The sequence below is a fragment of the Calidris pugnax genome, unplaced genomic scaffold (genome assembly GCF_001431845.1).
Source record: "Calidris pugnax isolate Ruff unplaced genomic scaffold, ASM143184v1 scaffold251, whole genome shotgun sequence".
Taxonomy (NCBI): domain Eukaryota; kingdom Metazoa; phylum Chordata; class Aves; order Charadriiformes; family Scolopacidae; genus Calidris; species Calidris pugnax.
In genome coordinates this window covers 1,292,452-1,310,247 of record NW_015091133.1, presented here as the reverse complement: position 1 = coordinate 1,310,247, position 17,796 = coordinate 1,292,452, and the positions used below count along the sequence as shown (strand labels likewise).

General features: G+C 37.3%; 1 protein-coding gene across 2 annotated transcripts in view; it reads right to left on the bottom strand.

Annotated features, from left to right (window-relative positions):
* DOPEY1 (dopey family member 1) overlaps positions 1-7,836 on the bottom strand; it is a 60,109-nt gene extending 52,273 nt beyond the window's left edge. For both annotated transcript variants that reach the window (XM_014958519.1, XM_014958520.1), the window contains exons 1-6: positions 7,648-7,836; positions 6,241-6,422; positions 3,997-4,167; positions 3,245-3,434; positions 2,588-2,686; positions 1,580-1,679 (exon numbers count right to left, since the gene is read on the bottom strand). In XM_014958519.1, the coding sequence (XP_014814005.1) occupies positions 1,580-1,679; positions 2,588-2,686; positions 3,245-3,434; positions 3,997-4,167; positions 6,241-6,422; positions 7,648-7,785 (880 nt within the window). In that variant the 5' untranslated portion in view covers positions 7,786-7,836. The remainder of the gene's footprint in view (positions 1-1,579; positions 1,680-2,587; positions 2,687-3,244; positions 3,435-3,996; positions 4,168-6,240; positions 6,423-7,647) is intronic.
* Between the last annotated feature and the right edge of the window lie 9,960 nt (positions 7,837-17,796).

Here is a 17,796-nt window from a genome sequence, read left to right as displayed (position 1 = left end):
GTCTTGAGAAACGATTACCTAAAGCAGCTGGGATTTTGTCATATTTATGTTCTAAATCCCTGCAACTTCTACAGCAAAAAAACCAATCCCCTCATGCAAAACACCACTGCTGACTTAACCCCTCCCTTCATAACTTCAGTTCTCTTTCATGTCTCTTGACTAATGACTTCCTTGCTCCCCAGTCACCCACAGGCTCCCTCTGATGCCTTAACTTTCAGCTGGGAAAGATGGAAGAGCTGCTGGGATGGGTGCTGGGCAGCCTGGGCAGCACGTATGGGCTTGCTGGTAAGTTGGGAAGCCAAACAAACAAATTCAAAAAAATGTAACAGCAAAACAGTCTTCCCCACAAGTAGAGAAATCCCTTTCTGTCTCTCCTTTTAGTCTCTGGTTCCTATGACACTCTTAGGAACTCCTAGTTCAGAGATTCTGACTTCTCTCAAAGTGGTTTTAAAAGAGCAACAGGGCAGTTTCATGTGACTGCAGGCTTTATTTCCTTAAAATAACAGGGCTGAGTAAGTGTTTTCTAAAATTTTCGAATTTCTAGTTTTCTAAATATTCCCTAAATAGTTATAAGTCTTCTAAATAGCTATTATTTTCTGCTACCCCCTTCTGTATACACGTTGGTTTCATATAAAACTTTATATGTGTATTGTATTGATATTCTGCCATTTGGTAGAAGTAAAAGGCTGCAGCCTGTCACTGATCAGATCTTACTCCAGAAAGGTGCTGAAGTAACATTTCCTTGCATGGAGAACATAAGGGATAGGTGATTTGTTAATTCAACCATGCAAATACCTTACGAAGCTTAAAGTTTGCATATTCAAGCCTCCACCAATGTAGTATCTACATTTTTCAACATTCTTTTATTTTCATCCGTTCTGTGCCATTGTGTTCCAACTGCCATCCACATCCTATAATGCCTGCTCTCTAGTTTTTTCATTATACGTCTTTAGGGAGTTAAAAGTTGCCTTTTTGGTGTCTATTTACACAGGCCCAGTGCACCAGGCTCTGTCTCTGAACGTGGCTCATGATTGCTGCTATAGAAAAATGTACCAATAATTCATACAATAGAGTTCCAGCATGGCATCCTTCATCTTTTATGTCCATGGAGAGAGAGTGCCTTCCTTTCTTCTCATTTAAGTTACATATTTCATTTTTTTACAGATCTTTCTCCACAATGTGCAAAATACTGCTAATGAGCATACAATCCTTCCTCCACTTTTAGTAAATGATGAAATAAAAGAGGATGGGGCCAGTCTTTTTTCAGTGGTGCCCAGGGATAGGACAACAGGGAATGGGCAAAAACTTGAACATGGGAAGTTCCATCTAAACATGAGGAAGAACCTCATGACATTGAGAGTGGCAGAGCCCTGGAAGAGGCTGCCCAGGGAGGTGGTGGAGTCTCCTTCTCTGGAGACATTCAAACCCACCTGGACACGTTCCTGTGGGACCTGCTCTGGGTGGACCTGCTCTGGCAGGGGGTTGGACTGGATGATCTCCAGAGGTCCCTTCCAACCTCAGGTGATTCTGTGAAATGGTCCCTTCCAACCCCAGGTGATTCTGTGAAATACAAACCTACCTAGGAGCCACGCATAAAGCCTTCGGTTGAGCGACATGTCCCTGCGCAGGACTACGTGAAGGGCTGCTGACAAAATTCGGATCATGTCCGGACGCGTTGCCTGAAGAAGTTAGAAACCTGATTAAATTTAACTATGAAAAGCAGTATTTTTTTCTATGCTAGCAGCATAATGTGGACTAAAACATAGTTAATTTCATGTTCTGACATTTCTGAATTCAGAGCAGTACAACAAAACATAATCTTGCTCTTAGAAAACCAAAATATGATTATTATTAGGAACAGGAAGTGTGTAATAGAATGTACCCCTTAAGAACAGCAAAAATACTTGACTCCATTAACAGCTCATTTTTGTTACAAGACACTTCATTCTGTTTATTAGGCAAAACCCTTGAAAGCAAATTCAACTAAAATCCAGAGTGAAATATAAAATCACTGAAGAATTTTAAATACCTTTCAATCTCTTATTACTTTAAATGTTCGTGTAGGTCTTAATATTAAAAAAAAATAATGCTGTATTGATAATTTCACCATTCTAGCACCTAAAGAGACACATCAGATATTCCTATAGTAACTGATAAATGTGAACCAACCACTTCCACAAGCAAGAACACAGTTCTTTTCACAGAAAAGTGCAGGTTTTCCATAGTTTCTAACAAGGTGAGAATGTAACTTGTGTAAGTTTTCCTCCAAGAGTAAAATAAATCATGGATCATTTAACAACAGGAATTGACTAACAGTAAGTACAGTCAAAAAAAACCCTACCTAGAAGTTGTAAGGTCTATCTTTCATTACTGCCAGGGCTACTGCTCACCCCAAAGTAACAATAATTTTCAATTCTTTAGTGTTTTGAATCAGTTCTGCTGAGAGGATTAACTTTTGCTGCTCTTGAACACTAAGAAAATCATGAATCTTCATTAACATAATGACCCACTAAATACTGCTACTGCCTTAAGAAGTGGAGTGCACTTAGGAGCTTTCCAATTCATCTCTTTGATGTTAATAACTTACCTGGCTCATGTGGAAAGGGAAACAAAAAAGGATAAGGTCCAACGTGCTCCTCTGTACTAAAACACTGGTATCTTGCACTGATGTGCTCACTGCTTCCACCTGAAGTAATGGCAGACCCCCCCAAAATAGTTATTTACTGTATTATTTCAAGATGGTAGATAGAAGAGAACAGTCACAAAATAGCAGTTGTTTTTAAATATTGATATGTACAGAATAAATTTATTTTCAAATTTTGAATAACGAAACTAGATAAAACAGGAAAACAAAATGTTTCACCACTGAGGAAACATATAATCAACACAGATTCCCTGAACTATACAAACATTAAGCTTTTGCTTTTTTATATCACCAATGAATATCTTTAGTTTAAAAGACAAAATAATACTAAAAAATACAACAAAACTCAAGGACTTTTAAGTGAAGCATGTCACAAATGGAAAGTTTTATATAAAATCTAAGCAGTTGCAAAACCTTAACTCAGTTTTGCAACACTTTCCATGCACATCAGTGTTTAATTGGAGCTATAATAAATAAATGTGTGTTTTTATCTCTTCAAATGTTTTGTTCACAGATAGAAAAGACATCTAACCTCTCCGGAAGTATATTATTATATAAATAAGTAACACCAATGTCTTCATTGTTCCAGTAAAACATTACCATTAATTCAATGTCACTGCCAATGATGTAGAGTTGGTCCTCCATGGAGAGCTTCCTGTTCAAATGGGAGAGGACGTAGGTGATGCCGGGCAAGCGAACGGCGGGGCTGGTGAGGAGGCTGCCCCAGAGAGCGCTGTAAAACGCCGACTGATCCACAGCAGAGGCCACCTTCTCCAACAGCGTGTTGGTTCTGCAGTGAAATTGTCAGCTGAATCAGAGCACACACCACAGTCCTTCCCCTGCCCCCAGTTCGAATAAATATAAAAAAATTGTTACAGGAAGGTAAAATCTTTCTTTGGAGAGGCCCAAGAGAAGCCTAAATTATAGACTGAACCTTATAACGCAGCCTGAACAGAGTGATCCAACTGGCAAGCCAACACTTCTACCTGTCCACGGCTTCTCCTTACGTAGACTGAACCTTATAACGCAGCCTGAACAGATTGATCCTACTGGGAAGCCAACACTTCTGCCTGTCCACAGCTTCTCCTTATGTACTCCTTATGCTCAAAAAGCCAAATAACTTCCTCAGCTGCTTCTTTAAGCCAAGTGTTGCTACAGACAGAAGTTTCAGAGAGAGAGCAGGCAAGCACAGCTACTGAAGAAAATAAGCAAGCAAATAGCTTTTGCCCTCATTCCTCACACTGAGCACTTCTGGCAATAACAGGGCATAAAAATATCACAGTTCTCTGAGCACAAGCAAGCCCTTCCCCTGTCTCCCAAATCAAACATCTTACTAAAATATCTACCCTTACCTTTCGTAATACTCGGACCCCTCTTCTAATCCAGGCAGAATCCCAGTCAGCAGTCCTTGCAGTCCTGGTTTCAGTGTTTTCCCCAAAGGCAGGTAATAGATCTCATACAGACTCAATAAGGTGGGCTTGACAGACATAGCGGCATTGGCAAGGAGTGGAAACAATCCAGAACTGTGAAAAATAAAATTTATCTTTTTTTTTTTAGGAAGCTTCTCAAGTGAGACCATTTCATTATATCTTAAAGACCGTTAGAGGCATGTCCAGTGTAGATTAAGAATCAGATTTTTCTCTCAGGCATAGACCAACACTTAATATGCCTGCCTGCCAGACTGACAGGTTGGTATCTCAAGATTAATATCATTTATTATTACTAATACTTTATTAGTATTCTGATTGCAAGCACTGAAGGCACAGGGATGACTGTGTCTCTCACCAATAAAACAAATCTCATAAATCAGAAGCACCTTCACAAGACAAAATGTTCATTTTGCCATGTAGCAACAAAATATACATTTACTTCAGAAATTCAGCCTGAAATCAGATTCTCAAACTAACAATAAACCCACTTTTCATGATGTAACATTTAAAAGACTGAAAACATTGAGGTATGTTTTGAGTTTAATATGGATGTGTTAATTTATGGAAGTTATAAATGCGATCACCTAAGGACAAGTTACTTAAATACTAAAAACATTTTTCCTATTCTTACTAAATATCATAAATTATTACAAACAGAACCAATAACCAAAGGCATGTGAACACAACTGCAATGTTCAAAATCACTGAGGACTCAGGCCAGAAGACCCGTGATACATGAAGAAGAAAATGGAAGATCAGTAAAAGAAGGTAAGTTTGTGACAAGGGTCTTAAAATATACCCCTGAAAATCTACTATTTAAAAAAGAAACCAACACCCCACCCACCACACTGCAGATACAATGTTATCCACGTCACAGGGAAAAGAAATATCTTTCCAAACTAAAAAAGTGTTTGTAAAATTCATTTTGGCCTTCATCTATCTAGAGAAAACTACCGTTTTGCCATTGTCAATTGATTTCTTTTTTCTGCAGAAAAGGTCTTTTTGTTCAATAACCAGCACACTACCCCACAGTGTTTCTTTGTAAAGCTAGTACTCAGCCTTGAAGATTTGATGTTCAGACACTGTCATTCTGCTTTCAGGAAAAATACTGGAATCTTTGATAATGCTTGAATGTGAACGTCAGTCTTCTCCCAGGCAGCAGTAACAATGGCTTTCAGTGACATTACACAAGGTAGCATTTTCCACTATCCTAGAACTTACTGTTAACAAGATATTGCAGCTACTAAATCTCTGCACAAGCAGAAAACTGGAGCTATGAGTTCCTGGAATCTTTAAAAACATGTGGAAACATAGAACTAAGACACTCCCGAATGTAATTATATATAAACATCGTGAAAATGCAAGACAGAATAGCTGATGTCAAGGTGTACAATTTATTTCCAAGCATGAATACACACCTTTGCTACCTAAACACAATTCTGTTTTATTCCACTATTTCTCAAACTGATGAAATTTTGATCTCCAGGGATGGCTAAGATTAAGAACCACGTATAACAGTGTGTATATATGCATGCACACATCCCTCTATGCATTATATCATAAATAGCTTAATGCCTTGCCTGCCTCACCCAACCAAAAACCTATGGGAGGTTTAGGAATCAGTACGTTTTCACTACATTTACTTTTCAAGGTTATTCTTCCTTTTCATCATCATCAGTTCTAGGGACTGACAGTGAGAAAAAGTTTGGACTTGTCCCTCATTCTAACAAAAAAGACAATCCTTCTGTTCTGTTGACTTGATGGCTTGAAAGTTTCTTGCAATAAACTATACTCAAATTCTTTTCTATTGCAACGTAAGTGGTATTGGAAGAATGTAATGTGAATACATTGAAATAAGTGTTAACACTTCAATTACTGTAATACTGTATATACATGCATAAAACTTTGTTTACTTTAATGATAATAATGATAATAAATTCCAGGTTTTCTAGCACTAAAGTTGGTTCCTGACAAAAGTTTAGATGATTTGTTTGTCTTCTGCTATATAATATTCAGGAGAAGAGTGCTACACAAGCACCAGTAACATTAGGAAAGAAATTGATTGATTCTTGCTGCATAACAGAAGAGTGTTATTAATATAAAAATGCAGGAAACCAAAAGCATCTCAGTTATGCATTTGGAAGGGAGATGTTTAAACTCTTGTACCTGTAGAGGAAAAGATCTTTGGCCAAACGCTTGGGTCCAATGATTTTGAAAATGATCTCATAGGTTTCAAGTGCCTTGCGATGAACCCCTCCCGGCAGGGCTGGATGGAGACATTGTGCCAAGCGCTTGCCTATGGTCAGCTTTTTCGGCACCACCTGGTACTTCGCGTTGTTCTGCAGCACCTGGTAAACCAACACAGGAAGAAAACCAGCACAGAACAAATTAAGCATCACATACACATTTTATAAACGAGTTCTTGAACACGGTCAGTAAGTCATAACACATACGTAGGTTACAACACAGGAAAAAAAAAAAAACCTTTAGGATGTTACCATGGAGCTTTTTCTTTGTAATACATGGAATTGCCAAGGCATTTAAAATGTCACTTGCAACAGGCTCCTTACTTACAGCTTGTCTGTTTCATTTTACTCATCCTTTGGGGGACAAAAATTCCTATCTCCATTTGTTAAAAAGAATTACTAGTAGCACAAACTGGACTATTAAACTGTGAGTGGTGAGTTTGGGATAACTTTAAGAAACCATCATAGAGCGAGACAGCACACCAAACTTCACCACTGCCTAAAACTATACAATCATCTCAGGACTGGAACACAGACCTGGATTTACATCTTTAGATTTTTCTTTCCCAATATTATAGCCTTCCCTTTGTATGTGCAGCAAGAAATGTTACAATTTAAAATATGAAAGAAATGGGAGTTTATATAAAAAAAATTATGCCACTGGTACTGCCAACTGTACTGTCATTTTTGGTTTTCCACAAAGTCTAAAGGGTAGAATGTGAATGCTTCAGACCTGTAATTTTCTATACCAAATTCTGCAAAGCTTCACATTGGTAAAATATGTGTGTGTAAAGGGAACTCTGAGCCTGACTGGAGATCCCTAGAAACATACAGGGCTGATTAGAACAAGATTTTAACAGATACCAGGATCTGTACTCATTTTTAAACTGCTATTAAAGATCATGATGATACTACATATTCTACTTATTAACTGTTAAAATCAATCAGAACGATAACATTATCTGGTCAATGAATTATTTCAGCCCCATTTTATAAATCATGCTTCATAAAAATATTGCTGATATTTCTACTGGCTTCTATTTTTCCCACTATTTCAATAACACTGAATGACTTTAGAAGTAAATGTTAGTAATAAAAAAGATGTTGCATTTATTTCCACCAGCAATGTAAATAACTTTTCCCTGTGACTTACAAAGGGTTCAATTGTAATCTCAGAAAGGAATTTGTTTGATTTGTTTGCTCCTTTCACACGCCCAGCTTTTGGCACAGACTGCTAAAATATTTGCAAGAATATTAGACTGCTAGAACCTCACCCTTCTGGATTTTCAGTTCCTGAATCTTTTCCAAGAGCACCTGCCAGGCCTACCTTGTTGAGCTTTCCAAGTGCTGATATTAAATCTGCCCATTCACTGGAATATTCAAAGTTCTTCAGTGCTTTGTCCACAGCTGCTACATAGTTCCTGTACTTGGAATCAGTCAGTAGCTCCAGCTCCTCCGTGTTCATCCTCCCACGGTGTCCCCACTAGAGACCAGCTTGCAATTCATGTACAGACATTACCTGTTCAAAAGAAAAAAATAAAAAAAACCCCTTGAAACCATCGCTTCCAAAGAGATATTATTAAAACAATTTTGTATAAAGTGCCCTACATTTTCCTCAAAAGCATTACTGAATATCAATCTGAAACAAAACCTAACATATCACACACACAAATATTTAACACAGGTCCAAAAAAGTATATTTGTAAGTCCTGTTTATAAAAACAAACATCCCCACCCCCAAACAAACAAAACCCCCTGGAAAATAATTGCCCTGCCCCTCCCAAAAAGCACCATTTACTCTAAGCAATGTCACAACAGGATTATTTTTTTTTTCTTCTTATTTTCCCTCCTCTGGGTCCCTCACTACAAAACCCCACCTTTGCACAAATCAGCCCCTCTGAAAACAGAAGAGGCCAATCTTTCTGAATCACTTCCAGGCAGAGAGACAGGAATGAAGGAGACACACAAGAGTCACACACTATTTAAGAGTACTTCCAGGCATCAACACTTCCTTTTACAAAACCTGCTATTCTCATTCAGCCATGCAAGTCTACTTTGTTTTTCTATTACCATCACCCACGCACAACACAAGTATATGTTTAGTGGTGCTCTGTAATCAAAGGCTTTTGCAATTTGCTCCATATATTTTCATCACATGGTAGTTTACACCAAGTAATTAAGATATTCCGTTTCCAAAAACACACCACCTCATACTTTCATAGGCCATACACTATTTCTTTCATGAAATCCAACCCCCATTAAAAAGAAATATGCTTTTAAAGCTACTTCAGCCCCAGGCAACTACAACCCACAATAGGAAATCCTCTTGTAGCATCTCTGTGAAAAAAGTGCACCTTTTGTGCCCCTTTTAATTGGGGTCTTTTGGGAGTTCTCTCTGATACTCAGCTTCAGAAGAGAGTTCACGCTCAGCAGATGCTGCTCTCTTCTGCCTTGATTAAAGGAAAATGGGAAGAAAATTGTGTGCAGAACCCAAAAAACCAAACCAACCATAGAACACACATAAAGAAGTTGTATTTGGCAGACTCTCTACCAGGTAGGATAAATAGAGTCATGCTGAAAATAGCGGCTTCAGCGAGCCCATCCAAAACCACTACAGAACATGCCTTTTTGGCCTCTATTCCCAGTGAGCACCAATATGACTAAACAGCAAGATCGTCTGAAATGAAAAAAGCCTATGAAATAGTAGAGTAGAAGAATTAGCAGAAATAAAAAGTGACATTCTGATTTCTGGTGGTTCTCCGGTTACCGGAGATAATAAACCCACTTATCTTTAAATTCTGCTCAGGAAGAAGTTGAAATGTTTTTAGACCAATCAGAAAAGATTAACAATTCAACTTGTATTATTTCACATAATAAGCACGTCCCAGTTGTGCACGATGCATCAAAAACATCAATGCTTTTCTGCCTTTTATCATACACAATCAATTTAAAATATTTTATATGAATACATAAAAATCTGTATTTTATTTGTACTATATACATCCTTCCCATCAAAGAGGGTTGTCCCCAAAATGGCTATGAAGCTGCTCTTTAATAACTTTGTCAACAGTTCTCATAAGAAGTTACCACTGACTGAAGAATTTAAAACCCTAGGACTGGTTATCCAGTATTTCCAGCTACCCAGGTGCCAACTCCTTCCCATGTTCTTGAAACAACCCCAAAACCTACAAACTGTTTCACTATTAGTACTATTTTACCTTTTCAGGACTCCAAAAGGTAAAATGAAGAAAGCTGTACTCTGACATCTTCAAATTAAGACAGTAGGAAACCAGGCTCCAAATTTCACAATCATAATCTTGTTAAATTAATCTCAAAGTGCCCTGGCAGATTTTTGCTCCCTCCTTTTTGTTTCTTTAATTAGCAGGTGCTTCTGAAGATAAACTAGTTAGAACCCATCTTTAATCCTTGCAAACTTCAGGTGGGTTTTTTTGGGTTTTTTTAGTGCTAGAAGAACACTAAAAACTGTTGCTTCAGTCAGAAACTGACACCACCACCCTGGGTCGTGGAGAGGGACCTTTGAGAAGCATCTCATCCATAACCTTTCACGCGTGGGCACATGTAAGGTGCCAGACAAGCCTCTTCTGCCATCATCACATTTATCTTTTCATCTACAGAACAACCAAAATTCCGCATTAATCATTTCACAGGATCACACAATGACATGGGGTTGGAAGATCTGGAGATCTCTCTGCAGATCATCTAGTCCAGCCCCCAATTTCTTTACCCTTATTACCATCTTTCTCCTGATACTGCTCATCTCCTGGTTTCTCAAGAAATGCAAGAAAGAATTAAAACAAGAAAGGGACAGACAAAAGGAAGAAAAAGAACTAGGATAGCAGGAGCAAAGAAAAAGGCCAAGAATTACAAACCTTTTGCACTCCTGATTCTGATGGCAGACTAATAATGACAGATTGTCTCCAAGGCAGAAGAGAAATGCAAACCATTACTTAAAAAACATATTCTGGCTGCCAAATTGAGAGATTTCATGATACCCCACTAGCATAAAGCACTTAGATCCCACTTCTTATTTTTAAAAAGTATTTCATGTGGTTTCATTTTATAATAAACATCTTTCTTTGGATTAAGCCCAGAAAAAGATCAGCTTTGCTTTGAAAAAGCTGCAGAACGCCAACAGATTTCTCAAAGAGACAGTCACACAACTGCCAATGTCTGATCTCCAAAAAAAAATAAAAAAGTAAAATAAAGTATTGACACTAAAAGAGAAAAAAGGACCAACATACAAAAGCAGCACAATTCTCATTTTTCCAGGCACAATAGATGGAGAAAGAACTTGATGCAGGGAAGTGTTCTGAGTGAAGAAAGCATCAGCATCCTTTTTTTTTTAATCCAGCTAAAGCATAAATGCGACCACTTATGGCTAAGTGGAAAATAGGGCTCTGTCTTCCTCAAGTGCTCGAAAAACCTGAAAGTTGAGAGCAGAGCTACTGGGGATTATCAAAGGTTAGACAAAACCAGCAGGAACACGCACTTAAACAGGGAGCTTTCCTTGGACTTCCTGATCAGAATATTTTCTTCCTTTGAAAAACAAACAACACTGACAACTTTGAGTGAAAAACCTATACTTTTAGACAAGTCTATCGCACACCGGCTGATACAAACGAACTTCCTCTAGTCACGTAATTGATATTTACATTTATCCACATCTTATTGGTGAATGTAATCATTATGAAGTTTTATATAGAGAAGAAAAAACATACTGTTTTCTTTCTAGTCTATAGTCTCATTTTTCTTTCTTAAAAAAAAATAATAAATATTTTATATAGGTTGGGGCTACAAGGAGAAAAAGAATTTCTTGCATAGTTTTTCCCACAGTGAAGAGTCTTTATTTTAAACAATTTATCTTCCAAATTGTATCAGTAGCCATAATAAGCCAGGGATGCAGAAGAAGATACTATGTAAATATTATGTATTATTTGTATAAACTGGCGTTATTGTTATTCTAAGATAATTGAAACTACAAGGATGACCATTATATTCTCGTACATGAAAATACATTTGCCCTACAAGGTTTATGCTTTGTTTAGCCTGAAGAAATTCCAAAATACAGTCTTTAATCTTTCCTTGTTTCTATCACGTATTCTTACCGATATTTTTCTGTTCTCTTCATCTATAAAGAACCTGCAGATTTAACAACATTTAATTTTACAGCCCTGGTATTTCAATATGATGTTGAAGCTTGGTAACGTTCATCACCTTATAAGCATCAGTAGGTCTTGAGACTTCTACCTTCCACTTCACCTTCTCATGGGGATCACACAATTCTGGATCCACCTGGATGCCTGTACAGTCTTTGAGTACAACTTTGACAAGGAAAGCAGTTATCTGGGGCTGTGGATTGCCTTCTCCTGGGGGTTGTGTAAAGAGTGTTCACAGCCTTCAATGCCCTTCACCAAATAGGTGGTATTGGCTTTCCAATGATGCTGCTACAGCTGTGTCTTCCCCAGCAAACGCTCACCCTTCACAAGTCCTGTCTCACATCAACACAATCTATTAACCTGTTTAAGAAGCTCTAAATGTTTTCCACTGAAGCTAAAGAAACTCGATTGAGAAGAACTGCAACTTCATCAACACTTCCTCTGTAAAAGTAGGTTTCATCTAGATTCTATCTCAATTTAATCACAAGGTTATGAGACTTGCCAACAACTCATGAGCTCTCCAGTACCTGTTGTACCCCAAAAACCCCTCTTCAGGTTTATTTGCTCCTGTTCCACTCTGGCATTTTTCAAGTCTTACAGAATTGCTCTATTTATCTGCTATGTGCTACAATAACAAAATGGTCACTTTTTGGTACAGGCCAAGGGGCCGATCACTGTGAGCACAAATCTGTGCACATCATGTCACTTCAGGAGTTCTCAGGATTTGCCCCAATTACCACAAGAACCCCAGCTCAGAAAAATGCCTCCTTTGAATTCCTCAGAGTTTCAGCTTTGCAACATTTCAAGGCTTTTCTAAAACAGTTTCCTGTTTTCAAGCGTGGCTATGGGATGCACAGTAAAACAACTAATAGATAATTAAAAAGCAGAAACAAGAAATTTCAAATTTCACAGTACTGTGCTGTTGCTTTTTAAACTGTGTACAGTGCCCACATACCAAGCTGGTAACTGCAGAAACATGTTTTCATTTAAATAGACTTGATACAAACACAGATTTGAATACATTGGAAACAGAAGCCTTGTCATTTGGTAATTTATTATGCTTTGTTTCCCCTCAGAAGCATTTAAAAGCATGAATAGCAAAATAAATACTGCAAATCCCAGGCTTGTCCCTTAAGATAAAAATCAAATGTTGCAAATGCACATAGTCTTCTATCACCAGAGATAAAGTTTTTTCCAATTACAGCTAATGACTCTATTTCTAAATTGTCTTTCTACAGAATCCTCTTATTTCAGAATTTTTCAAAGAGGCATCTCTAATGTCTTCTGAAGAATAAGAACCATTTGAGCTTGTTATTTCGGCCAATTGCTATTGAGTAAAGTAATGAAAGATTAAAAAAACCCCCATATTACCCAAATAAGCAAAACAAAAAAACCCAGACTGTATAATTAACTACAATTAGTCATGTTTTCATTAGTATCCTGCAACAGTATAGAGCACTTAATAAGATTTAATATTGTAATTAATAACTTCCCAGTACACTTTTCTATTCAGTCAAAATTCACAAACAGAAACAGCTTATTACATTTTTCCATAGAAAAAGAGACACGACACTACTTTAGGTGTTCAAATTCTTTCCACGACAAAATTACATCAGATCAGCCTAAGAGCCTGTTCATAACCCATACCAGCAACTTCTAAATCAACATATGATGTTTTCCTGAGAGTGAAGCTCATTCAAACAAGAATTAAGTAAGAGAATAATTAAATAAGAGAAAACTTATGGGCTTGTATTATGGGTACTCAACTGGATGTGCTTCTTCCTGACTTCAGAATGTACAAAACATTATTTATTATTCTTATTATTACACAAAAAAACCCCAAACTCTTGAGTAAAAAGAGAGTCTACTTTTTCTTCTTTAGTATATACACAAAGTCACAAAAGAGAAACGAGTCGAATAAAACTGTAAGTCTACCACTGACTATAGTCTGATAGAAATACATATGGCACCTAAAATGTTCTTTCTGCTGTTGCTGTTTTATGGCATTCTAAAGTCTGATTTACACCAGATGTGAGTTCATAAAGAGGAACAAGTAACAAGCTTAAAAAATCATAAGGAAAGCACAACAAGCCTTCTCAGTCATCAACTTTTCTATTCACTGCTTAAGAAAACAAGTTTATAATTATAAACAATCTCTAAGTGAATGTATTTGCTTTAGAACCTATTTGTAAAAAAGTAACAATTCTGCCTGTTTATATGAGGGAAAAGGAAAGTGACCAAAGAATTCTCACTCTCTTTGATAAATGCACGTCTCCTCCAACTGCCTCTTAAAAACAGAATTTAAAGTGACATTTTAATCCCTGTACTCACTTCCATTTTATTACAGTTTTTAAAATATATAATAGGAGAACTGAAGAACAGTGATATACTAGGCTGAAATTTGGATTCCAGGCCCACCTGGAACACTACTGATCCCTTTTCCTCCAGCCCTGGTGCACTACACCTGCAGGATCTTTGGGACTGTCCTGCTGTTTGTGGCAAAGCAGGAGGCAAAACCCAGCCCTCTTCACTCCAGGGATCTCCAAGCACCGCTGTGATAAAGCCATAAAAGGTTTCCTCTGTCAAAATAACCTTTGACTTAACGACAAATAATTATTTTAACCACATCTAGCAGTTAAAAATTAATTTTAAAAAATGAATAATGCAAAATAAATACCTATTAGCCACTGAATCATTATAGTGGGGTACAACAGACGCTCAAGCAATGATGTGATCTTTGGTACAAGACATCATTCTATAAACAAATGATTCCCAAGTTATTGATCTACCATATTATAACTTAATCAGCATGCATTTTACATCTAAGATCAACAGAACTCCAGCTATCCATGCTTCTGATTTTAAATTATGCAAAGTATCTAACTGACTTATTAAAAAACAGATGGCAACTGAAGTCAGAATAACAAAACACAGAGAAAAATGAGGAAATGCTTCCTTGAACTTGTGGTTATCCTTCAATGCTCACTTACAATTTTTTTTCTTGTCCTGTTCTTCCCTTTGTTGACAACCGTATTTGAACAACCAATATTTCAATCTAGATTTAGAACTGGTCACTATTTTCCTCTTATTCGATTATACATTTGAAGGAAAGAAAAACAAACAAAAAAAAACCCACACCACCTGGAATTTAACTTCCTCTCTTTTGACAGGTTTGCAGAGGGGTTTGACCTTAAAGGTCGTTTCATCTCAGCTCACAGTTACCATCTTTATACCCAATTGAAATTATAGCAGCAATGCATCTGTCAAAGAAATGTAAACAATCTGGGTAAAGGCTTTTTTTTTTTTTTTTTTCAAATAATCTTCCTTTCAGCCCCCAGGGTGACATCCCAAATGCAGAGTATAACATGTAAGAGGATTTTTCTTGTCTTTTTTTTTTTTAAAAAAAAAAAAATAAAATCTTCCTTTCAGCCTCCAGGGTGACAACCCAAATTCAGAATATAACACATAAGAGGATTTTTCTTGGTTTTTAATATACAAAATGTAACATTCTGGAGCCAACCAGTCACTTTGACAACACCAAGCCAAACAGCAACACAAAATCCTCACTCAGAACTTAATTCTAACCTTGTATATAGCGTATCACCTACTGGTCCCTGCACCAAAACAAACTGTTGATGTGATGAAGAAGGTTGGCTTGTGCCTGAGTTGGTAGACCCAACTTCAGCTATCCACAATCCAACCCACAACATCCTGCAAGTAGGAGTTTCCCCACCTTCACAAAAAGATCTCAAGACCACGTATTAGAACTGTTTGGATTACTCTGAACAGAATATGGAAGGTATTTCTCTGCCACAGCTAAATCCCTGGTAACCACACAAGTTTGATAGGTTGGAAAAATCATTAGCAAGGAGAAAAGGAGCATGTTCTGGTGCAAGCACACCCTCCCCATTGCTCCTGTAAGCTCTGTGCTTTCCACACTGCAACTGACCAGCCCTCACACACATCAATTAGGCTTTAATTGATAAGCAAGTACGTGATTTCAAACAGTTGCCTCCTCTCCAGGTGTCTAAGCACAGCAACAAGACAGGCTTTCTAAAATAAACTATGATTTATTTTCACTTTTACATATTTCAGCCTCATGCCTTCAAATGGTCACTGTATTCTCTCTGATAATAATTCCTTTTTAATTAGCTAGCTCTCCACTTCCCATCCTTTCCAAGCATTTACTGACGGAAGACTTATCTTGAGGTGTTCTTTTCTTCCTTGCCTATTTTTCACTCTCAGCAAACAAGTAAATTCAATTCATATAGTAATACAGTTAAAATAAAGAATAAAAACCAAACCAAACAAAAAAAAAGCCATAGTAAATGTAACGATGAAAAACAACTCAAACCAGTATGATGTTGTTTAAATCTCTATTTGTACTACACTTTGCTTTGAAGGAGAGTTTGCCAACATCGGGATACTTTTCAGCTCAGTAGACAAAAAAAGGACCTACAGGAGTTTCAGTATCTTATATTGTGCTTGCAGCACTGTCCTCAACTGAGGGAGAACTCCTCAGGGTAATGCTGTGCCTTCACATTATGACATCTCTTACAATATTCCTACACACAGTTTAAAACAGAACCTACCAACTTAAAAGAAAAAACTAAAAATAAATGGTGGCCTGATAATATATCCATTTATTCTTTGCTCACAGTAACTTTAGAATTGAAGATTTAGATGCACCTTTTATTCATCCATATCCATGGTTCTCATAATATGTAGCTTCAGGCAAGTTCTGTTGCCAAACAACCCTGATATTTCTTTTCACAAAAACATGTCAGAACTTCTCATATCCATATGATTGCCTTACTCGGGTAACCTTTTAATACAATACATTTAGGCAAGACTTTGTCCAACTTCCTTTTTTATTATACCCTGAGGTCTTAAGATATTTCTAATTCATTCATTTCAAGTTTCGAATCATTTCTATCACTTTATTCTGATTTTAATTCTGAAACAGTGTCATATGCTATATGTATATCCACGCATTATCTAGATTGAGGTTCTATTTTACAATGCATCTGATTTTACCTATTCTGCAGATGAATTTCAAAGGGATTTGTAAAGGAGAATGCTTTTCTGGCTGTTCTGAAAACAGTGGCTGGACCAAAACTTGTTTGCTCTCCTTATCCTCAGAAGCAAGCCAAAAAGACATAAATATAAGGGTAAATCCCCTCTGATTTTTGTAAGTGATACTAGAAACCAAATTAGGCAAAGCACCATTCCTCAGCTTTCCATGATTTCTATGTTTATATTGACGTACAAGTTTCTGGTAAAAATAAGGATGTGTTGATACTAGAAACCAAATTAGGCAAAGCACCATACCTCAACTTTCTATGTTTATATTGAAGCACAAGTTTCTGGTAAAAATAAGGATGTGTCAACTAATGAAATCATTTACTCAGTCTCTTTGGTGCTTTCTTCTCATTTCTTGTTTCAGTTATTGGGCAAAAATGGTTGAACCTGCAGTGTTTCTTCTCCCCAAGCTCTCAGAGGGAAACATACCACTTACTGTTTCTATTTATCATTCAATTTCTTCTCAGTTACAAGTCAGGGCAATATGATTATTCACCCGAAGGAGAATTTATGTGCGTACAAATAAATTACATCCATTTTCTATTTCATGCTTTAGCAGGTATCATTTAGTTGAGTCTCTTTTCTATCTCCTATTTTTCTCAGCGATGTTCAAACCAGGGTTTTTTACACCGTACTTCATACCTCTTCTTGCTTCTCTTCCACACACGGCGTATTTAATATAATCTAGCTCCATTGAAGTAAAAAATTAAAAAAAAAAATAAATTAAAATAGTAATAAGCATTTTCAGTCAGCCCAGCCTAAGCAGTCATTCCCAGGCAAGCGAGAAGACAACTAAAGGTGGACAGCAGTAACTCTGGTCAAGAGGACTAATCCAGAGATGAATACATGGAAGTGGCCTCCCCTTATTCAAACAGAGAACAATGGCAGGAGAACACAGGCTGAGCCCACTTCCACCAGCCAGACCACATTCTTACCCAGGTAGCTTGCTGTGCATTTGATGAGTATTTTTAGTGGTCAGCGTGGCATGCCTGTATTTTCACAGAAGAAAAGCAATACCAGTATAAACATGCCTAACTTGTGAACATAACCCTCCACTCGAATCCACAGCCACGCCACCAATGGAAAACGTAGGATAACTTGTCTTTGCAAGATGCTGTCTATACATCTACTCTCAGAGGTGCTACCAACAAGTTGGGAAAGTAAGAGATTAAGTCAGAAACGCAGCCTCCCCTTCCCCATCTCTCATTTACAGGCTT